The sequence below is a fragment of the Geospiza fortis genome, unplaced genomic scaffold, assembly GCF_000277835.1.
Source record: "Geospiza fortis unplaced genomic scaffold, GeoFor_1.0 scaffold206, whole genome shotgun sequence".
Taxonomy (NCBI): Eukaryota; Metazoa; Chordata; class Aves; order Passeriformes; family Thraupidae; genus Geospiza; species Geospiza fortis.
The window spans coordinates 1,456,500-1,475,880 of NW_005054311.1; the positions used below are offsets into that span (position 1 = coordinate 1,456,500).

Here is a 19,381-nt window from a genome sequence, read left to right on the forward strand (position 1 = left end):
TAAGCCGAAAAGATGCTTCATGGAGCTGAGGAGGATGTGGTAGTGACTGATCATTTTAAGGAAAGGCATGGATTTGAATGTGAATGTTCATTATGGAGGAAATCTGAAATCTGGAGGATTTTGGGTCCTGTGGGGGAGTAGACAATGTGATAGACAAGTGGTGTGGTGCCACTTCATTTGCTTGAATTAAAGTCTTGGATTTCAGATGGTTTCACTGGATATGGAGAGGGACTTGGGAAAACTGCAGGATGCGAGGAAACTTGTTAGAGAGAAGAGGTCAGGAAAAGTGAAAAAAAAATTCCATCTGTGTGAATTAGAGCATGCTCTCAATGCAATTCTAAAATGGAATTCATTTGAGACATTCCATTTTCAGTAAATATAAGTGAGAACAATAAGAGGAGCACTTCTTTACTAATGGATCCAAATGGAGGATGAAAACCTATAATCCTTTTTTTTAGCTATAATAGATAGATGGAAAGATTTTAAACTCTTACTTTAACATTTTTGCTTTGTTTTAAATAGACATTTATTCTAATAAGAATAAAAACATTTAAAAAATCTGCAAGACTGCAGAACTGCAAATTTTCTAAATGCATAATCCTTTTTATAGGTTTCAAATTTAGAATTTAGCTAATGCCAGAATTAAAATTTTCTAAACAATAGGAGTGAGTGGTGAAGGGTGGACCATTTAATGTTAAATCTTGGTAGTTGAAGATGTGTTCTGGGTCAGAAAAATCTCCCAGATTTTTGAAATTTTTGGACAAAGAAAGGAGTTCCAGTTCCAAACAGCCTGGTCATCCCATGAGTGCAGATTGGGAAAATCCCTGTTTCTTCAAGAAGCAGTCCCTCATTCCCAGAGGGAGACAAGTGCTTGAGAGTCACAGGGAGGCAAGTTGGGTTTCCCTGTAAGGTTGCCAAGCATGTGGCCTGTGTGCTCACAGGAAATCAGGCAGGTTTCCAAGAGACTTCTCTGGTTTCTTATCTTTTTGTGCACCTCAGCTCTTTCTGGGAAATGTTTGTATTTCTCTGCATTTATGTGTTACACAGGTAATCTGGGCACTTGCACATATTTAGCAATGAGAGGCTAAGCCTCTCTTCCCACCCATCCTTCAACTCCTATCATTAATTCCCTTCCATCATCCATGCCCTTCCATCATGAATTCTCCCAGTTTGGGTATTCATAAATGCCCTCTTTACTATAGGTTATTTGAAGTCTAGTAGATATTTCTGAGCACATGTGCTCAATGCTTTCAGAGAACACATCAGTAAGATCTCTCTCTTCCATCTGATCAGTTGTTCTAATGAAAATGCTGTTTAAATATTTATCCTAGTAATTTAAGGGGTTGACTGTGTTGGAGAGTAAGAAGAGAGAAGGGAAAAGTGATGCACAAACCCATATCTGTGTATGAATTGAGTTTTAAGTGAAACCTATCAGGCTGTTTCAGGACATAATTTTCCTTGAAGAATTTAACTTTCTTATTTTGTAATGAAAGTGGTAGGGAGAGGAATTTGGGAATTATCAGTTATCACATAAAGAAGCTCTTTCTGGTGGAACTGTGGCTAATTTTTGAGCAAATGTACCCTTAAAAAAATCTTAAAATACAGGTTGAAATACATATACTCTTAAAATGCAGGTTCTCTTAGGGGGAACTTGAAGAGTGTTCCTTGGGCTGGGTAGGATTCATAGAATATGCACAAGTGTTTGAGGTAGTACACTTTCAGTTGGAAAACAAACCCCTGGCAACCCGGGTTTACCTGCCAGCTTTGCTGTCCTTAACAACAGCATTACTAAGGGCATCCTTTGAGTGTGATTTTAGTTTATCTCGTAATGAACCATGAGAGAAAATGTAAAGTGATTGTGTATCAGTTTTAGAAAGAAAAGCTGTTCCAGTTTTTTACTGAAGAAAAATACAAGTAAATATAATAAGGTTATATTATAAATGGAATATTTTTGTCCAAAATGTCTTTTTTTTTGTGTGTGTGTGTGTGTGTGTGTGTGTGTGTGTGTGTGTGTGTGTGTGTGTGTGTGTGTGTGTGTGTGACATGAAAGTATGTCAGCATTAGAAATTTATCGTTATGGTAATAGTTTTTTTAAAGTGTGTTGTTCAACATAAATATATTTTTTAATTTTGTATGCCCTTAAAAGAGAGTATTTAAAATTCCTTGAGAGTGTAACACTTTAGAAATAAGATGTTGACTTTAAAAAAGTGTTTTCATAATAACAAGGTTTCCAAGTGTTATGGAGACTTCATGTCTTTAGGTGCCAGGACAGTTCATAACACCATTTTTTTATAAATTCATCATTGCTGACTTAATTTGGCACAGTTCTACATCAGGATAATTTTTAATTTAAAGACCTTCAAGTAGTGTGCACTGTCTCATTTGCATTAATTGGGAATAAGCCCAAGTTTTACATTGAAGTTGAATTCCAAATAGTCAGAGTTCTGGATTTTTCACGTGAGGCCTCGGCAAAGTTTAGCAATGTTTGGCAAGAGCAATGTCTTTGTTTCAAAATTTAGATGAAAGATTCATTTTGCAAGTCTACACTTGGAATTTCCCTTTGATTTCTTCTGGTGGGCTGGTTTTGGCAAAATGATGAAGGTTATGTGGAGCGTTTTTCTTTGACAGTGCTGCCATTCTGTTCCAATCATTCATTCTGAAGGGGTGGGAGAGCTACAGTCATCATCTTTTTCTGGATTGTACTGCAGTTTTCCTTCTCTATTTACCAGTATGCTTTTTGACAAACAAGCTTACAGAGTAAGATAGGATTGACAACCAGTACAGTTTCTTTCCTTTTGAATGGATTTTCTGACAGACTTCTGAATTGCCTGGTTCTTGTATTTATCAAAACCTCATGACTTTTGTGCAAAGTGCTAAAACTTCCAAAGGCATTGAGCAGAATCCAGCCAAACATGGCACTTAGAAAATCAGGATCAAAAAATGCTATTCATTTCATAAGAGATTTAAAAATACATCTGCTTAAAGCATTTAATTCAATATCACTCTTTAAAAGCAAAAAAATTGGGCAAAACCACAAAAATGAATATAAATAGTGCTGTAAGATTTAAGTGATACTAAAAAGTTTATGTAACATGGCCTGTGATACAACAGGATGCAATATAAAGCTGGCATGCTTTAAAACCTATAAGCAAGTGTACCTTGTAGTTACAAAGTATAGTTTCAAATCATGCTGATTGCATCATTTCAAAATAGGAAATAACTGAATAAGAATATGATGCTGTAAGAAAAATAAGAATGCCGTAAAGCACATTTCAAGTATGTTGAAATGGATAACCTTGTGGAAATCTGCTTATTAAAATTTCGGAAAATACTTTTAATCAATATCAACCAATGCATTAGGTTTTCTGATAAGCAGACCTCAAGTGTATATTTTAAAGTCTTCAGGAAAAAAAGATAATTCTTTTTTAGGATTGTTTTGCCTGCAAGTGTCATTTGACAGGGGCAGGAGATCTGCCATCAGTTTTCTTAAGGAGCCTAGATTCCTGTTTTGTGTTGTGATCAGACTATCAAGGGAAAATTCTCTTACAAAATTCTCTTACAGAATTTTCATCTGTTGTTGAGAAATTCATTAATCATTGAACAATTGAGCTTTGTGTTAAAAAACGTGACAAAGAACAGCTATGTGCGGGCCCTGGAAACATTAACTAGAAGGTGTTTGGAAGACACAATCTTATCAGTGAGTGAAATCAAATGTCACACACTTCAGCTGCTAAGGAGTCATCAATCATCCTTAGGAGTGCAGAAGGAGTATTCTGTGTTTGCCTCATTGATCGCAAGGAAGGGGGCTGCTCCTTCCCCTCCTGCAAGCATGACTGATGACTCCTTAGGGTTTGAAGCTGGGTGACACTTGATTTAGGGGCTGCTGTCAACACTTGTGAGGAGGCTGCCTGCCACCTCTCCCCTTTAAGAGCCTCTTGGAAGGGTTCTTGTTTAAGTCATGAAAAAGAGAAACCTTCATTTCCTTCACAAATCAAATTCACCAGAGTTCTATGTAGCAGTTTACAGATCTGTTTAATCCTATTTTACAAAGGAGATGTCTCATTACTGTTTAGAGATTATAAATAAAATAGATATGACACATTAAATGTCAAAATTAGTTTCTCAGTTTCATTAGCAAGTAGCGTGCCTTCTTCATGTCTAGACAGTGTTACAGGCCAAGATCTGAACAATGCTTAATGAGAGTAAAAAATGTGAACTGCTTACACCATACAGATAGCCTAAAACTTGGAAACCCACCAGTATTCCTTCTCTAATCACTGTGAATGTTTGAATTGTAACAGGAAATGTTGTTTAGTATGATACCCCTGTCTACTTTAGCTTCCTCAGGTATGTAATACAATACCTGGATGTTGCTTGATCTGTTGCTTATCTGCTGTGGAGAATATACTTTGTTAGGTCTGCTCTAGGTGACTTTTTGAGGAATTTTTAATTCTGCTATTAACTGGGAGGTCAAACACACAGTGTGTTGATATATCTGTGGTCTACAAAAGGTGAAAAAAAAGAAATTCTGTCCCCATCAAATCAGTGGCATAAAATGTCTTTAGTTTCACTGCTATTTTTATTGGGTGGTTGAGTGTATGTAGGGAGATAGACTATGGTAAACAGAGATAGGTACAGCAGGGCTTTTTTTTTTGTTCATTTCCTGCTAAATGCCGTTATAGGGGGGAGGCAACCAAAGATTTTCTGCCTAATAATTGAATAGCTTAATGTGAGAGTGAGGTGTGACTTTTTTTTTGCTTGCTTGCTTCTTGCACTCACAGGGGAAAGAAAAAGTTATGTGGGGAAAAAAGATCTAATTATCTGGGCCTTATTAACTGAATAAAATGAAATATTGAAAGCAGAAAGGTGCTTACAAATTGTTCAACATGTTAAATAGGAGCACAGTTTCTTTTCTGTGTTCTTTCTTTCAGCCTGTTTTAAGAACTGTAGTGCAGTTCAGTTCCCTCTCAGTTTATTGTTCTGCGCAACTCAAAAAGGCAGCCCAACATTTGCAGTAGTAGAACCTGGACTTTTGCAGGTGAACATGGCATTCATCCCAGGTACAAAGTTAAGTTCAGTGGGAGCACTAGAAGTAAACATTATATCGTCACAGTAAGATGGTTTTCCTACCCTCATCTGTTGCAGAAATCAGGCAGGTTATGTAAAAGTAATGCAGTTAAAGTCACAGAAGAGGAAATGTTCAGAGTAAAGGGGAAATAAGATTTTTTGAAGAAGATAGTGGTGAAGATGAGGCAGGATCACAATAATTCAATCTTGGTTATTGAAGAAAGCAAACTTAAAGAACATAAGTGACATGGGAGCAACTTTGTTGTGCAGGCTAAGGACCCTTTCCTCTCTAAATTTTGTCTTTAATTAACATAAGACAACCATAAATTTTTGGGGTTTTCAGTTACATCCACTGAAGGAATCTTTGTTTTTGTCTTAGTTGTGCAAATCTCTATTTTCTTCCCTCCATGTTAGGTGCCAATATGTGTGTTTTACTGACTTGTTATCAATCAGAAAAATTTAAACATAAAAGACTTTAGGCTGATTTTTCTCCTTGATCTAACCTAAATGTCGCCTCTTTCAGTTTGTACCCATTACTCCTTGTCCTATCACTACAGTTCCTGATGAAGAATCCCTTTCTGACTTCCCTGTAGGCTCTCTTCAGGTACTGGGAGGTTGCTATGAGGTCTCCATGGAACCTTCTCTTCTCCAGGCTGAGCAGCCCCAACTCTTTTGGCCTGGTTTTGTAGGAACAGTGCTCCAGTCCTATAATCCACTTCATGACCCTCCTCTGGACTTGCTCCAACAGTTCTGTGTTCTTCTTATGTTGGGGACACCAGAACTGTGCACAGCAGTCCAGGTGGGGTCTCACCAGAGCAGAGCAGAGGGGTGGAATACCCTCCCACACCCTGCTGGCTGCCCTGCTTTGGATGCAGCCCAGGATACAGCTGGCTTTCTGGGCTGCCAGTGCACATGGCCGGCTCATGTTGAGTTTTTCATCAACCCAAGTATCCCCCACATTTTTCCTCCAAGTTTTCTCCACAGGGCTGCTATCAATTGTTTCTCTGCTCCACCTGTAAATGTGTCTGCAATTGCCATTACCCAGGTCACTTTGTTGAACTACATAAGGTTTGCATTGGCCTACCTCTCAATCCTGTCAGGATCCCTCTGGATGGCATCCCTTCCTTCCAACAACAGAGCTGGGGATAAATTTTCATTGTTATCATCGCCAGAAGCCATTGTATGCTGGCTAAGTATATTCCCTCACTGAAAGTAGGGGGGGATGGTAATTTCCATGCATGCTGTTGTAAAATGTTGCTCCATGTAAATAGATGAAAGAATAGGAAAAAAGAGAACAATATAAAAATACTGATGTCTTTGTGTCATGTTATGTCCATGCTTCTACACAGATGTACATGAAATGAGTTGGGAAGGTGTAAAGGCTGGTGAACAGAAGAAAATGAGGAATGGAGGCACAGCATGGAGGAGCGTAGGGAAAAGTTTGGAGGGAACAGGGATGGAAGCTTGGCAAAGCTGGTAAGGTCTGTAAAGTGGGTGAAATGCATTTCCAATCAACAAGTAGAGCAAGGGGAAGAAGCTTCCATTGAGATACAAACCAGCTGCTTGGTCCTTGCAGACCCTTTGCCACTTAAATGCTTCTACCTCATTTATTTCTAGCAGATGAGCAGTTTTGGGACGTCCCAGTCCAGGGCAATCTTTTTCTCAAGGAGCTGTTCTTCTAGGTGTGCTGGTGGGAATTTGACAGAAGAAAGACAGCAAGTGAACCTGACAAGCACCTATCTTGGGGTAGTTTCTGAGTTACCAAGTATCGCAGAGTGGAAATACATGTCACAGCAGAGGACTCTCAGATCTCTGTTTGGTTCATCTTCTAGGAGTAATGCCCTGACCAAGATAGAGCTAGGTTTCATATTTAGTACAAGACTTGCCTTCTTAACCACTGGCTCTAGTCCATACATAGAATTGTTTTGTAGCTCCATAAATAATAGAGGTTGAAATGGGAACACAGTCTTGAGAGACTTGTAGGACTTCAGTTTATGTATGGATGTGTGTAGCTATTGTATGGATGTGTGTGTATATGTGCGTGTGTGTATGTTTTTGGAATCATTTCTTTCTAGATTTGTTTGCAATAGATGATTTGGCTTTTAAAATGGACTGAAATAAACAGTGACAATTGAATTAGATGATATCAGACACTTCTGGATTGGCAATCTAGTATTTTAATTATATCAATAATTTTGGAGTCCAAAGGACAGAACTATAGTTTGAAGTGTGGGAAAGCAACTATAAATTATATCTTGGCAATCTGTGCTCCTTCAATCACTTCCTGACTATGTTTACTCAGTTTCAAGCCAGAGTGAGTTTTTCTAATGGCAAACATTGCAAGCCAATCTTGATCTGCAAAATGCAACCTGTCATTTAGCCAATAAAAAAGCTGGACCATGGAAATGCTTTGGGATTTCTGTTTCTAATAGAGCACGAAATAACTTTTATTACTACATCATTTTAGTCTTGTCAGTGGGAGCAATTATTTTGCTGGTAATTTCAGCAGATGTGATCCATACTGAAGGCAGGTAGCAATAGTTAAAAACATTATTGTGGAGGCTTAGTTATGATATATTTCTAATGTAGTCACTGAGGTTGCAGAGGTAGGCACCCAAAAGGGCAGCTGAGAGGAATTGTATGTTAGTTTTCCGTTACTGCTGGCATGGGGAATCGTATGAGCCTTTGGGATTGTACAAGGAGCCTGTGGATATGAAGGCTCTCAGGACATGGAAGTGTGTTCTGATCTGTGCTACCACATGGCTACTGCTGCCCAGGGCAGTCAAATTAGGAGCAAAGTATGGGGCTGGTTTGGGTTTTTTTGGGGGGGGGATTTTTTTATTTTTTTTTTAATGTGAAAGTCTTCCTGATCCAGAGGAATGCTTAGGAAAAAAAATCTGTTTCTATTCTCCTTGTACTAGTAAGTATAGGAAGGGCAGAACAAGTACCTACTCCTTGGTGATGCTGTTGCTAATAGAAATCTGGATTTTATAATTCTGCCTTTATGGACTCAGTAACAGAGAAAGATTTTGAAGTATATTGGGCAATATTCCTTTATTTTACTTTCTTGTTGTGGAGTGCCAGATACATTGTCATTTGAGATTTATGCCAGCGAAAGCCTGCAGTCGTGCATGGTTTGCTCTTTGACCTGCCTCCTCCTTCCTCCCTTTCCTCACCAGTCAGCTGCTGTCCCTCTGCCGCTAATTTACATCCCCAAATGAATGAAGCTTAATCCCTAAACCTTAATCCTCCTAAAACCAGCTGAACTTTGTGATCCTATCTTGACTTTGCAGGAGATTAAAAATAAAAAAGGGGGGGGAGGTGGGGGCTGTTTGAAAAAATGTGCTTTAACTTCTAAAGAGTGCAGTCATCTTTTATGTTTTTCAGAGGGCTAAAATGCACTGGCATTTTACTGATCAATGTAGTTTTCCTTGTTATTTTATTTTTTTCACATTGAGCTTAATCATTTGGGGTTTCTGTTTCAGATCTGTGCAGTGCGAACTCTTGGCAGGGGAATCAGAGGAAGAGAGCTTTCCAAGGAGACCTTGTTCTGACATAATAACGTGGACTAGGGACAGTGTACTCTGCCATGATACTGTTTCATAGATGAACATAGCAATGAATCAAAATTTCACTAGCTCTCCCTCTTGAAAAGTAAGAATGTTTACTTCAGGAGCCAGGCCAGGTATTATCTGAATGAGCTGCGCCCTTTCTGCTCGTAGGATTCTGTATTGATATGCTGCCAGCATCTTGTCCCAAAAGATTTCAGGCAGCAGAGGAGGTTGCTCCTCCTCTTTAAGCCGATATATATTTCTTCTCCTATGCATGGTGCCCAGTGAATTGGCAGTATTCACCTTACCTTTTGCCTAGGTGAATTATCACATTTTTGGAATGTGAATGCAGTATATCTTTGTGAACCTACAAGTTTTGGTCTACAGACAAAACCAGAGCTGACCTGATAATCAGAGTTTAAATCTCTCTTAATAGGGATGTTGCAGAGTGACAGAGCAGAGAAGGAAGCTCTTCCTCTAGCAGACAGCGAAATGCATCAGCCACTGGAGCTGGTTTGAATGCAATCCCCTCTTGTAAACCCACAGGCAAAGCTTAGAGAGGAGATTCTCCTGTCTCTGGCTGGTAGTCTGTCTGCCTGTGCTGCTCTCACTTTTAGGCTGAATTGCAGCAACTTCTGCATTTTGGAAAGTTTGGTCAGTATGGAATGTGATTGCTGGCTCTCTCAATAATGTGTCATGTGGAGAGCACAGGCTGGGAAACCTGGAAACCATGGGAAACTCTTGGTTTTCCTTCTTTAAAGAAATGAACATTATAAAATGTACAGTCTTTAATTCTGTAACAAAAACAGGAGAGAATTGTACAAGATAGAATTAAATATGGGAATGCTTAAGCACACAGAAACAATGGGTTAGCTTTTTAAAGGAAGGGGGGAAGCTCAAAACATAAAAGTTAGATTCTTCTTGGTGAAAATCTTATAGACAAGCAACTTGTTTTGTTTTGTGATTCCTTGGAAAGACAGTATTCTGCACAGCTGTTAGCCACGTAAGAAAGAAATACATATGTGCATATCCAAGTGTGAATATTCCTTACTAATCCAGTTTCCCCAAATACTTGGAATGAGGCTTTTAACGGTGCTTGTTAGATTAAAAAAAAAATCCCCTTGAGAAACTATGTTCCAAAACCTCAATTCTTATTAGGAAATGAAGCAACTTTCTTATGGCATAAAAATAATGATGCTTTGGGTACAAACTTTCAACCGTATGGCCCACAGAAATAGCAGGCTTAAGAAAAATTTATCTTAAACAGTACATAAACAATTTATCTTTGCACATGGAAGCTGCACACCAGATAAAACATGTTCTTGCAAAAGGCCATTCCTTAGAAAAACATCTTCAGTCTGCATCTTCAGGTAAGACCCTGCAAAACTGCATTATAAAATATATCAAATGGTACAAATGTGTGGGAAGGAAGACAATGTCTCCCTCTACTTCTGCCAGTTGCACAGGAGCCCATGGTACAGACTGCTTGATCACAGGGTTTGTGAGGACTTTTTAGTCGCTAGGCTGAGTTATGGAGGTGAAAAAGTATAGTTTGTGCATTTTGTCAACCACATAAGCAAGTTCTAAAGTCACCACTTTGAGTATACTTAGTGTCTTTTCTGTTACACATTGGATGAAAATAGACTTCTATTGCACAGACATACATATCTTCTTTGAGAAGCCTAAAAAAGGAAGAGACATGATATAAGTCAGTGAATAAATGAGTAAAATATATTTATGATATTTTGATGATGCCAATGATACCTTTTCATAAAGACTTTTAAGTAGCCAGCCTTTGTGTCGCTGCACAATCTTTACGGTTGCAGGAGCTTAGCTGTAAGCTTAGACAGCTTTGCCTGTTTTGCTGCTTTTCTCATCAGTGCCTTAATGCCTGCTGATTAAGGGCTCATAAATCTTTGCAATATTAGCAGAGGAGTCCATTTCCATAGCAAATGGCAACATTTCCCTGCCTCCTTCTAGCTGCTATCACACACGTGTGGCATGTACTTGTAGGTATCATTGTCACGCTCATGCCATATATTCTGAACAATGAATGCTCTCTTCCTGGTAACCTGAACCTCTTAACCACTGCTAGAGAGTAGCCTTTACTCTTGAGGTCACCTAACTTGGCAAGTCAGTGATTTAATGGGTCTGAAAAGATTATCCTAGACCAAAATTGATGTAAACATTCTCCTTTCAATGTAGAACGCATGTGCTTGCAGGCCTTTCATCTTTCACTGCACATTCCAGATGTTTGCTTCTTTCCTCTCATCGTATATACATGATGGGATAGATAATGTACTGAGTTGAGATTTATGTCTTAGGCATGATGTGTTTGTACTCTACTTCATTACACCTTTTTTTTCCCTTTTATTTGGGAAAGGAGAAGTATCTTAAAAGCCTTTTTTTAAATTCAGGTTTGATTTGTTTATTCAGTGCTTTCCAAAAGTAGTCTGGTTGGAGTTCCTCATCCCCTCTATTTCCTCTGCTGTTCCCCTGCAATGTATCTCCTATCAATTTAGGGTGACTCTATGACTTGGTTGCTTTGAAAAAGTTCCAGAAGACAGACCTCAAAATTTGCTGTGAAGAGGGCCATAATAAAAAATAGATAATTAAATAACTAACTAGACAAATAAATACCATCAACATAAACCCTTGATTTATTTTGACAGTCAAATGCTAATTTCTAATTTTTCCCCAGGTGATTAACTAATATGTACTCACTATTTAAGATTATGGGAAAACATCCTTAAGTTACAGTGGGTGTTTCAGTGTTGATCTTTCACTGAAAGTCAGCAACTGTTAATTGCTAAATGCTATTAAAACATTTATTTTATTTTTAGGGTTCAATCTGGAAGACTCTAAGACTGAACTAATGTTAACTTCTCTGCTATATGGACTTTTTTTTTTTATCCAAATGTCTTTTTTTTTCCCAAACAGGCATTTTAAGTCTATTAATAAAATTCAGATTCTGCCACAGACCACAGTTATTCCTACTTTTTCCTGTTTTTCCAATGTTCTTTATTTCACTATGTGTCAATCCAGAATAGATTCCTTTTTTCCTCAATTCAAGGACTATGCAAACATACTTGATGCAAAATGAAAATATATGCTCAAGTATCAAGAAAAGACATTTTAAGAAAAAGGAAATGTTTTTGAACTAGGATAACATTACCATCCAGAAAAAAATTGTGATTAGTTCACTCAATAATTAGATATGTTATATATATATCTATATATCTATTTAAGAGAAACATATATATATTGTTTCTCTTAAATTAGACAATTTGTTACCATAACACATAGCCTTAGTTTACCTGAAACCTTAATATACTTTGCATTAAGATTGGGTGATTGCATAGATATGTTTCCTCTCTTGAGTTTTAAGAGAAACTGGATTCAAAATTCTTAAAGAAGAAGAACTTATTCAGGTGTTTTGAGTTAAAAACACTGTTTAACAAAGGGATACCTGGGAGGGAGCACTCACCTGGTGGTGAAAATGAATAGAGGAAATTTGTCTTCATAAAATTGTGGGCTTGCATCTGTAGTGCCTTGGTCTGACATATGAGTTTGTAAACTTCTTAGCTTTCCAAAACACTATTAAGTGTTCTATTAAACACTATTAAGGCTTCTATCTAGATACTGGGGGAAAAAATAGCACTCCTAAAAGATAAAACATTGAGACTAAGAAATGAGAATTTTTAGCTCAAGAGTGCATATGCAGGGGTGAATTTTATCTTATGTGTTTTGGGCTTTTACAATGTCCTTTCACCAAGATGTGGGTTATGATTGCATGCTTCCACTTTGTATACTTTTATACTTTATTTAAAGGATAAATCACCTTTATCATGCGATAAATTTGTGAATCTGTACATGACTGTATAAGATTTTTCAAATTGTTTTTACAAATTTGACAAGCTAAAACATGAAATGGATTTTTTTTTCTCGTAATTTCTAAACTTCTCACAAACTGGTAGATCGCCTCCCAGTTATTAACATCCCCTTTGGTCAGACTGTAGGAATTATGTAAATTATCTCTGATGAAAGAAGGAAATTCATAGTAAATAAACTATCCAGCTGAAAGAAACTTGCAGTAAATGAAATGTCTCACTAAAAAGGGCTTGATTATTTGATTTCTCTTGGCAGTTTGCTAAGTGTTTGCCATGAATTCAAAAATCACTCTCAGCAAATTTTCTGTACAGTTCGGGTTCGTGGAGCTGCATTATTGGAAAGCTGGAATTTGTCTGTTACACTGTTATGTATGAAAGCATAAATTAAGATTATTTAAAAGAAGGCAGTTGGCAACTGGGATTGTCTGCAGAGTAATTCTTTCCCATTAATACCTTTAATTGGTCTTTTGCCTAATTTGCATGGCTAATTCATTGAGGGCTGTTTAATCCAGCTCTTAGTAGCTTCTTACTTGTCTGCATGAGCCTTCTGTAAGAACAGACAAGCTTTAGATGTGGTGCTCTGTAGTACCTTGGCACAGTAGTTTTGCATGTAAGGCTCAGGAAACCCCTCCACTCCCTGGTGTCACTGGGTTATGGGATCATTCTGCTACCCTGAGGAAAGACATGATGATGAAAAAATAGTGAGCACCTTAGCCAGCATAAATTCCTGTGAAATTTTGTATTTGCTGTTTTCCATCACAGTGTAGGCATATTGTCTACTAATACTCTTATCTTTAACACTTTACTTTCCCATTCTAAATATAATTAATTAATATTATGGTAAGGTAATAAATATAATATTGCATTGCAATGAAACCAGTTTTAAAGTTTTGCTGCACACAGCTAAAATACTGAAACTGGAATTATGCTAAGGAATAGAGATGCTGTTCTCTTGTTGATCCTGACGCTTTAGGGCTTTTATATTTGTTTATGTGGTATGATGAGAGATTTAATATCGTGGAGAATGTCTGGAAGCCTTCAATGAAAAAAGGGAAAAGTCATATTTTGCAGATTTTAATTTTCTGTAGTTGACTGAAAGGTTAAAGCACATTTTTTCTTGCTTTGCACTGATGTATTTCATTCTGATTTTAAAACTTAAAGTTTTGCTTTTGGTCCTCTGTATAACAACTTTCATACCAACTTGCTTACAACATGTGAAACATAAAATCAGTGTTGCAGGCATGCATTTGTTTTTTACATTATGAAATAATCTGTTTCTTTGTCTTTCAAAAATCTAATTCAGCTTTTCTTTCTCCTGTTACAGGATGACAAGGACTTGGTTCATGAGTTTGTTGTTGCTGAAGGTCTGACTTGCTTAATCAAAGTGGGAGCAGAAGCTGACCAGAATTATCAGAACTACATCCTGAGAGGTAAAGGAAATGCATCCAAAAGTTGTTTTTATTGCTTGGAAGCTCTCACAGGTCTGCAGCAACTTGCTATGTAAAGTATCTTTGAACTTGCTTCTAAGTTTGGCCCCGATTCTTTCACATTATGCAAGAAAGCTAAGGGAAGATTAATACTCACCACTGAGAAGAATGAACTAGAATATTTGGAATTGTAATATTCTCCCCATTTTTCACCTTTTCTTGTAGATTTTGCTGCAAATCTCTAATTCTAGGAAAGAAAAGACATTCTAAAGCCTTTACTGGATAACTGTGTCAGAGGGCACAGAACAAAGTAGAGTGTGGAGTGGTCATCTTTTACAAAGGAGCTGCTGTGAACATGTTGGACTGTTCCAAACAGGAGGAGTTCTGTGAGCTGTGTTTCTCTCCTTCCTTGCAGTGATGAATGGCTGTTGACCTCCCAGGCAGCATGGAGGGTTTTCTCCATGCTGCTTAGACAGTTGAAAAGCACTAGGGAAACAGAGATGGGCAGCACCTAGACTGCTCTATCACCCTGTTGGGAGATGTATTTTCTTATTTCTTTTCTTATTTCATTTCCCAGAATGCAGCATCATTGGTATCTCTTGGATATCATGCAGTATTTATGGAATAGACTAGGAGAAAGTCATACCTTAAGGGGTCAGTTGGCTGGAAACAATTTTAAACTATCTGGCATTTTGGAGTTAAACAGGTAATGAGAGGTTAATGTTCTCTTCTTTGCGCTTAAGAGGTAACTGGCAAAGGTGGGGTTTGGAGAGGGATTTGGAAAAGGTGTGCTGTGTGATTAGAAAGCTGATTTCCTCTGTTGTGGGCCAAATGGATGCATGTGTTTTTCATCTAGCCAAGGAACCTGGGCTGTAAGTTTGGAGAGTTTCTTCAGTATTTGAGGGGAGAACAGTCACTCCAAGGGATTTTTGCTGCTGGATGATCTCATAGTAAATGGAGGCTGATTATACACAGTTGTGGTAGATTGCTCATTTGAGTTTTCTTAGACTGACGTATATAACTGTATTTAAAAATGTCACTTTGATGTATTTAACTGCTAAAACCCAAACTACACATTGAGGGGCAAAAAATCCCCTAAAAACCAACAAAAATAAGTAGAAGGATTTTGTATGAACCAGAAATGCTGAATTATGGAAAGCAAGGATTCGAATAGTAAGTGGAGCTTCATGCAAAGACGTTGAAGATAAGACCAGGTTTGGAGGTGTAAAAGAAACAGACTAGTACTACAGGAATTATTTTCCATGTCAGTAGCTGTGCAGTCACATAAAAGTACTTGAATAGAAGACAAGGACACAGAAACATGTGCAGTTAGAAGTTTCTGTGAGAAAACTGGCCATAGATGGTCTCGGAAAATTCAGACTGGAAGCAAAATAAAAGTGCTGTATGGGACATTCTGGCCCTTAGTCTAGGAGCCTTCCCATTCTCCTTCCCTTCCCATACCCTAATGCATCCAGCATTCAAGGAGATCTAATGGTCTGTTTCTTGTGGTGGCTTTCAAGAGCCTGATTTCCATGATCTAAAATTAGAAATTTTCACGTGAATTCAATTAATTATAAAACAGAGACTTAGTGTCAATATCCATGGCATCATACAAATGCTACTGCAAATTCACCTTGTTGCATTGTTATTAAAGAGTGATTACAGCTTGTTCAAAATGAATGTAACAAAACAACATTAACAATAACAAAAGCTAACTATGTAGAAGTATGTATTAAAGGTAAAAACATTATTTTAGGAAGATGTTTTTAGGGATTGGTAACTTCTGAAATCAGGTATTTTTTTCTCTACATTGCTGCTGTGTGAAGCTGAAGAGTCTCTCTGCGTAGTGTATCCTAGCATCCTTTACAATAATACAATTTTTTTCTGTGTGATGTGGCTTCATTTCAGTTTTGGTCTTGATGGTCTTTCAGGAATTTCAAAGGTTGTTACAACTCCAAAATTATGTCAGGTGGTTTGCAGTTCCAGGAGGCAGCATGTACTTTCTGAATAGGTCTGTGTGTACAATGAGATAAAGATAGATTTCGAATTACAGTGTAGCCAAACAATCTTATCTGGATACATTGAGGAGGGTGCTGAAAAGGAGCATTAAATACATCATGTTAGAGTGTTTCTCGTATATTGGTATATTATTTCTGGAAGATCATAGTGATTGGTTAGGTTGTTTTGTTGTTTTTTGGGGGTTTTTTTTGGTTTTTTGTTTGTTTGTTTGTTTTTGTTTTTGTGGTTTTTTGGAGTTTTTTTTTGTGGCAGTTGTGTGTACCTATTGCAGTGCATTTTACTAAACTTGGAGTACTGGTAAATAGGTGAATAAATTTTACTGAAAGTCCATCACAGTTAGCACAGAGATGGGTCCTGTAAGCTCTAAGATTAGTGTCAAGTAGTGGAGATTTGAGAAGGAAAAAGTAGTAGTTTTTTAGATATTTTGTGCCTTCCTACTGTGGTGTCCTTGGTCTGCAGATAATTTTGGAGTGGAATATTCTACTTATTTTCATTGCATTTAACCTAAATAATAAATAGATGGGATTTCTCATAAGTTCCATATTCTGGCATTTCTCCAGCACCTTTGGTATCATTCACTCTTTTCCTGTGGCAATTCTAAGTCAGTTCACAGGGCCTGTGACAGTAAGTGGCAGCCTTAGGCATGGCATTGCCTCCTTTGCTTTGAGGACTTACCTACATGAGACTGTCCGTCATCTTTACTGAGCAATTTCCCAGTGTTTCATATCAACTTGTTTGCCTGCACTCATCAAGAAATAGCTTTGTACCTTGGAGGGAAAATAGGCTGGAAATACACATGTGCTTAAGGGCTGTAGGTGCTTCAGTGAGTTCCAGGTACAAGTTGTTTCTTGAGGATATTATTTTCCTTTTTCCAAAAGGCTGCATTGCTTCACTCTAATGTTTCCTGGTTGTGAATTTCTGCTTAGGGGTTTTGACTTGGTTCAAGTCAGACTGAGCTGCCAAAAATGATTAAATATGAGTCATGAAAATTTTAGTTACTTTAGTGGGTAAGTGAAGAGAAGGTAAGTGTGGCTTTTACATACAATGTTGAGAAATCCAGACAGTTTGCTGTTGAGTGCTAAGGAAGAACTGTTTATTTCTGCTCAGGTCCCTGAACTAGGGCTTTTTGACTGTATCTTTCCCAAAGTATTCCCTTCTGTCAGCACGTAACCTATAGACTGGAAGCCAACAGTAGCCAGGCTTCTCTGGAGGGTTGCTTTTTAAAAAAGACTGGCTTAGAAAACAGCTTTTGATCCTCCTTATTTAATGGTTCTTAAAACGAAATTTATTTTCCAATCTTCCTATTAATTATTATGGCCATCTAAAGAAACTGTGTTTTGAGGGACTTCCCCCTGCCCCGCTCCCCCCCCACCATGGAAACAAGCTTGTTTTCCTTTTGTTCTTTCTTCCCTCTTCCTTTTTTTCCACAAGGATCCACAAGGATGACTGGATAACATTGAAGTTAAAATTTTCTTTCCCAGTTACAAGATTGCAGTATGCTGGATGTTACCTAAATATTCAAAACCAGATAGGAATGGGTTAAAGGTAATGAAAATATCCATAACTGATGACAATTAATGTAAACCTAATTGTAATTTTGAAGATTCTTTGGATATAATTTTGAGATCATCTGTTCCTTACACAGAATGAGAAAGCAACACATGAAATGCCATGGTAGCTTCATGTTTTCTGATAATTTAGCCAGTGGTGTTGGGAAAGTGAGGGGAAAAAAAAGCAGCTTGTGTACACCAAGGCTTAATTGTTTTAAAGATATACTGAATAAGTAAGCTATGAGGTTCAGGGATGGCTTTGCTGGCCCTGTGATGTGAGTTCTACCTGGTGGGGTCCTGTGCTGTCTGTCCCTCAGATCAAATGAGAAGGTTGTCAAAAGGTCATCCAGCCTCGTTTGTAGAGTCTAGTCGTGTACTTGGGTCCATATTTGGCTGCTTATGGATTCAGATCAGTATTTAGAGGTGTCCATAATTAGATGAAAGCTAGATATTGTTCTTGTGGTCTGAAAGCACAAGCCAAGTGTTCAGTCTGAGCAGGCAAAGGCCTTGACCTTGCTGCAAGGTCTGAGGAGCTAAGGCTGAGGAAAAAAATAGGACAGCAGTCATAGCAGACTAGTCATACAGTGCTCATACTAGACTATGCTTGAATCAAATTCAGCTTTTGGATGCAGCTCTCTGATTTAGTGAGAGCTGTGTGCTTATATTGAGAATAAGAATTTGAGTGTCAAGTCTGGATGAGAGATGGTTTCAATTTTGTTTGGTGGTTTTGAATTTCTAGTGTAGGGTTTTTTTAAAAAGAAGAAATAAAGAAAAGCAAGTGCTTGGAGGAGTCTAGGAGTGATTATTTGAGGTAATATTTGTGCTTTAAGTTAACCACTCTCCCGTAAATCCCTAAACCATTACTGTAATCTAAAATTAAAGATAATTAGAATCCTAAAATATTTAGGTTGAAAAAGGCCCTCAATATCACTGAGTTCAACCATTAACCTAACACTGCCAAATTCACCATGAAACCATGGCCTTAAGCACCAGGTCTGCACATCCTTTAAGTATCTCCAAGGACAGTATAGTCAAAACTTCAGTAATTTAGACTTAATTCAATAATCTGGGCTGAACACTAGGTTGCAGTAGACCATTTTCCTGTCACAGACTCTCTGCACTTCTGATAAAGTGCTGAAGTCCTGTGTGTTTCTACAGATATTGGTGCAAGCACAGAAGATATTGGTAATGGTCCTGGGTAAGGGATTTGACATGCTCTGAGGGAGAGTGACATACCATTTAAGAGGATTAAAGGTTGATAAATTCATGCACAAAGTCAACAGCATCTTCAGTCTGATAGAACAGCACCTTTATTATTATTATTATGCCCTACAACTTTTTCCTTATAAATAGTAAATGTAGTTTGTTTTGGAAATGCATTTGTACAAGAATGCTTTTATCTTCATGCAGATAGAATAAGTATATAATAATGCTCTTTTTTTTCTTTTTTTTTCTGTGTTTTGCAAGTCTTTTGGGGGCTTCTAAGTAATTTTATGAGGGACTTTTACCAGAAAAGTTCTATATGAGTCCTAAAATGTAAATAAAAAAGAACTGAGTGTCTTAAAACACTAAAATCACATGTGAAACATAACTTCAAGGCACATTTTGATCTTTGTTACGTGCTTAAATTATTAGAGATCCATTAAAACAGTTTCCTTCAGTTTTCCTGATAGTTGCAATTTGCACAGATGTGAACTGCCAGTGATGGAGAAGTTTCCAAGACAAGCAGTGACTTCCCAAGGTAGAGCAATGAGAACTGAGGAGCCTGAAACTTTCCAATCCCCCAGTGAGGCATAAGAATGGGGCAATATTTTGATTCCTCACCTGTCTACCTGGTAAATGGGAGACAACCTTTGCAAAGCATGGATGAAGAGAGA

The 19,381-nt window shown here is 37.7% G+C and overlaps 1 protein-coding gene across 1 annotated transcript in view; it reads left to right on the forward strand.

The window, feature by feature from the left end:
- FHOD3 (formin homology 2 domain containing 3) overlaps positions 1–19,381 on the forward strand; it is a 334,937-nt gene that overhangs the window by 133,781 nt on the left and 181,775 nt on the right. Inside the window, exon 5 of the mRNA XM_031055632.1 lies at positions 13,833–13,938. Coding sequence (XP_030911492.1) covers positions 13,833–13,938 — 106 coding nt within the window. The remainder of the gene's footprint in view (positions 1–13,832; positions 13,939–19,381) is intronic.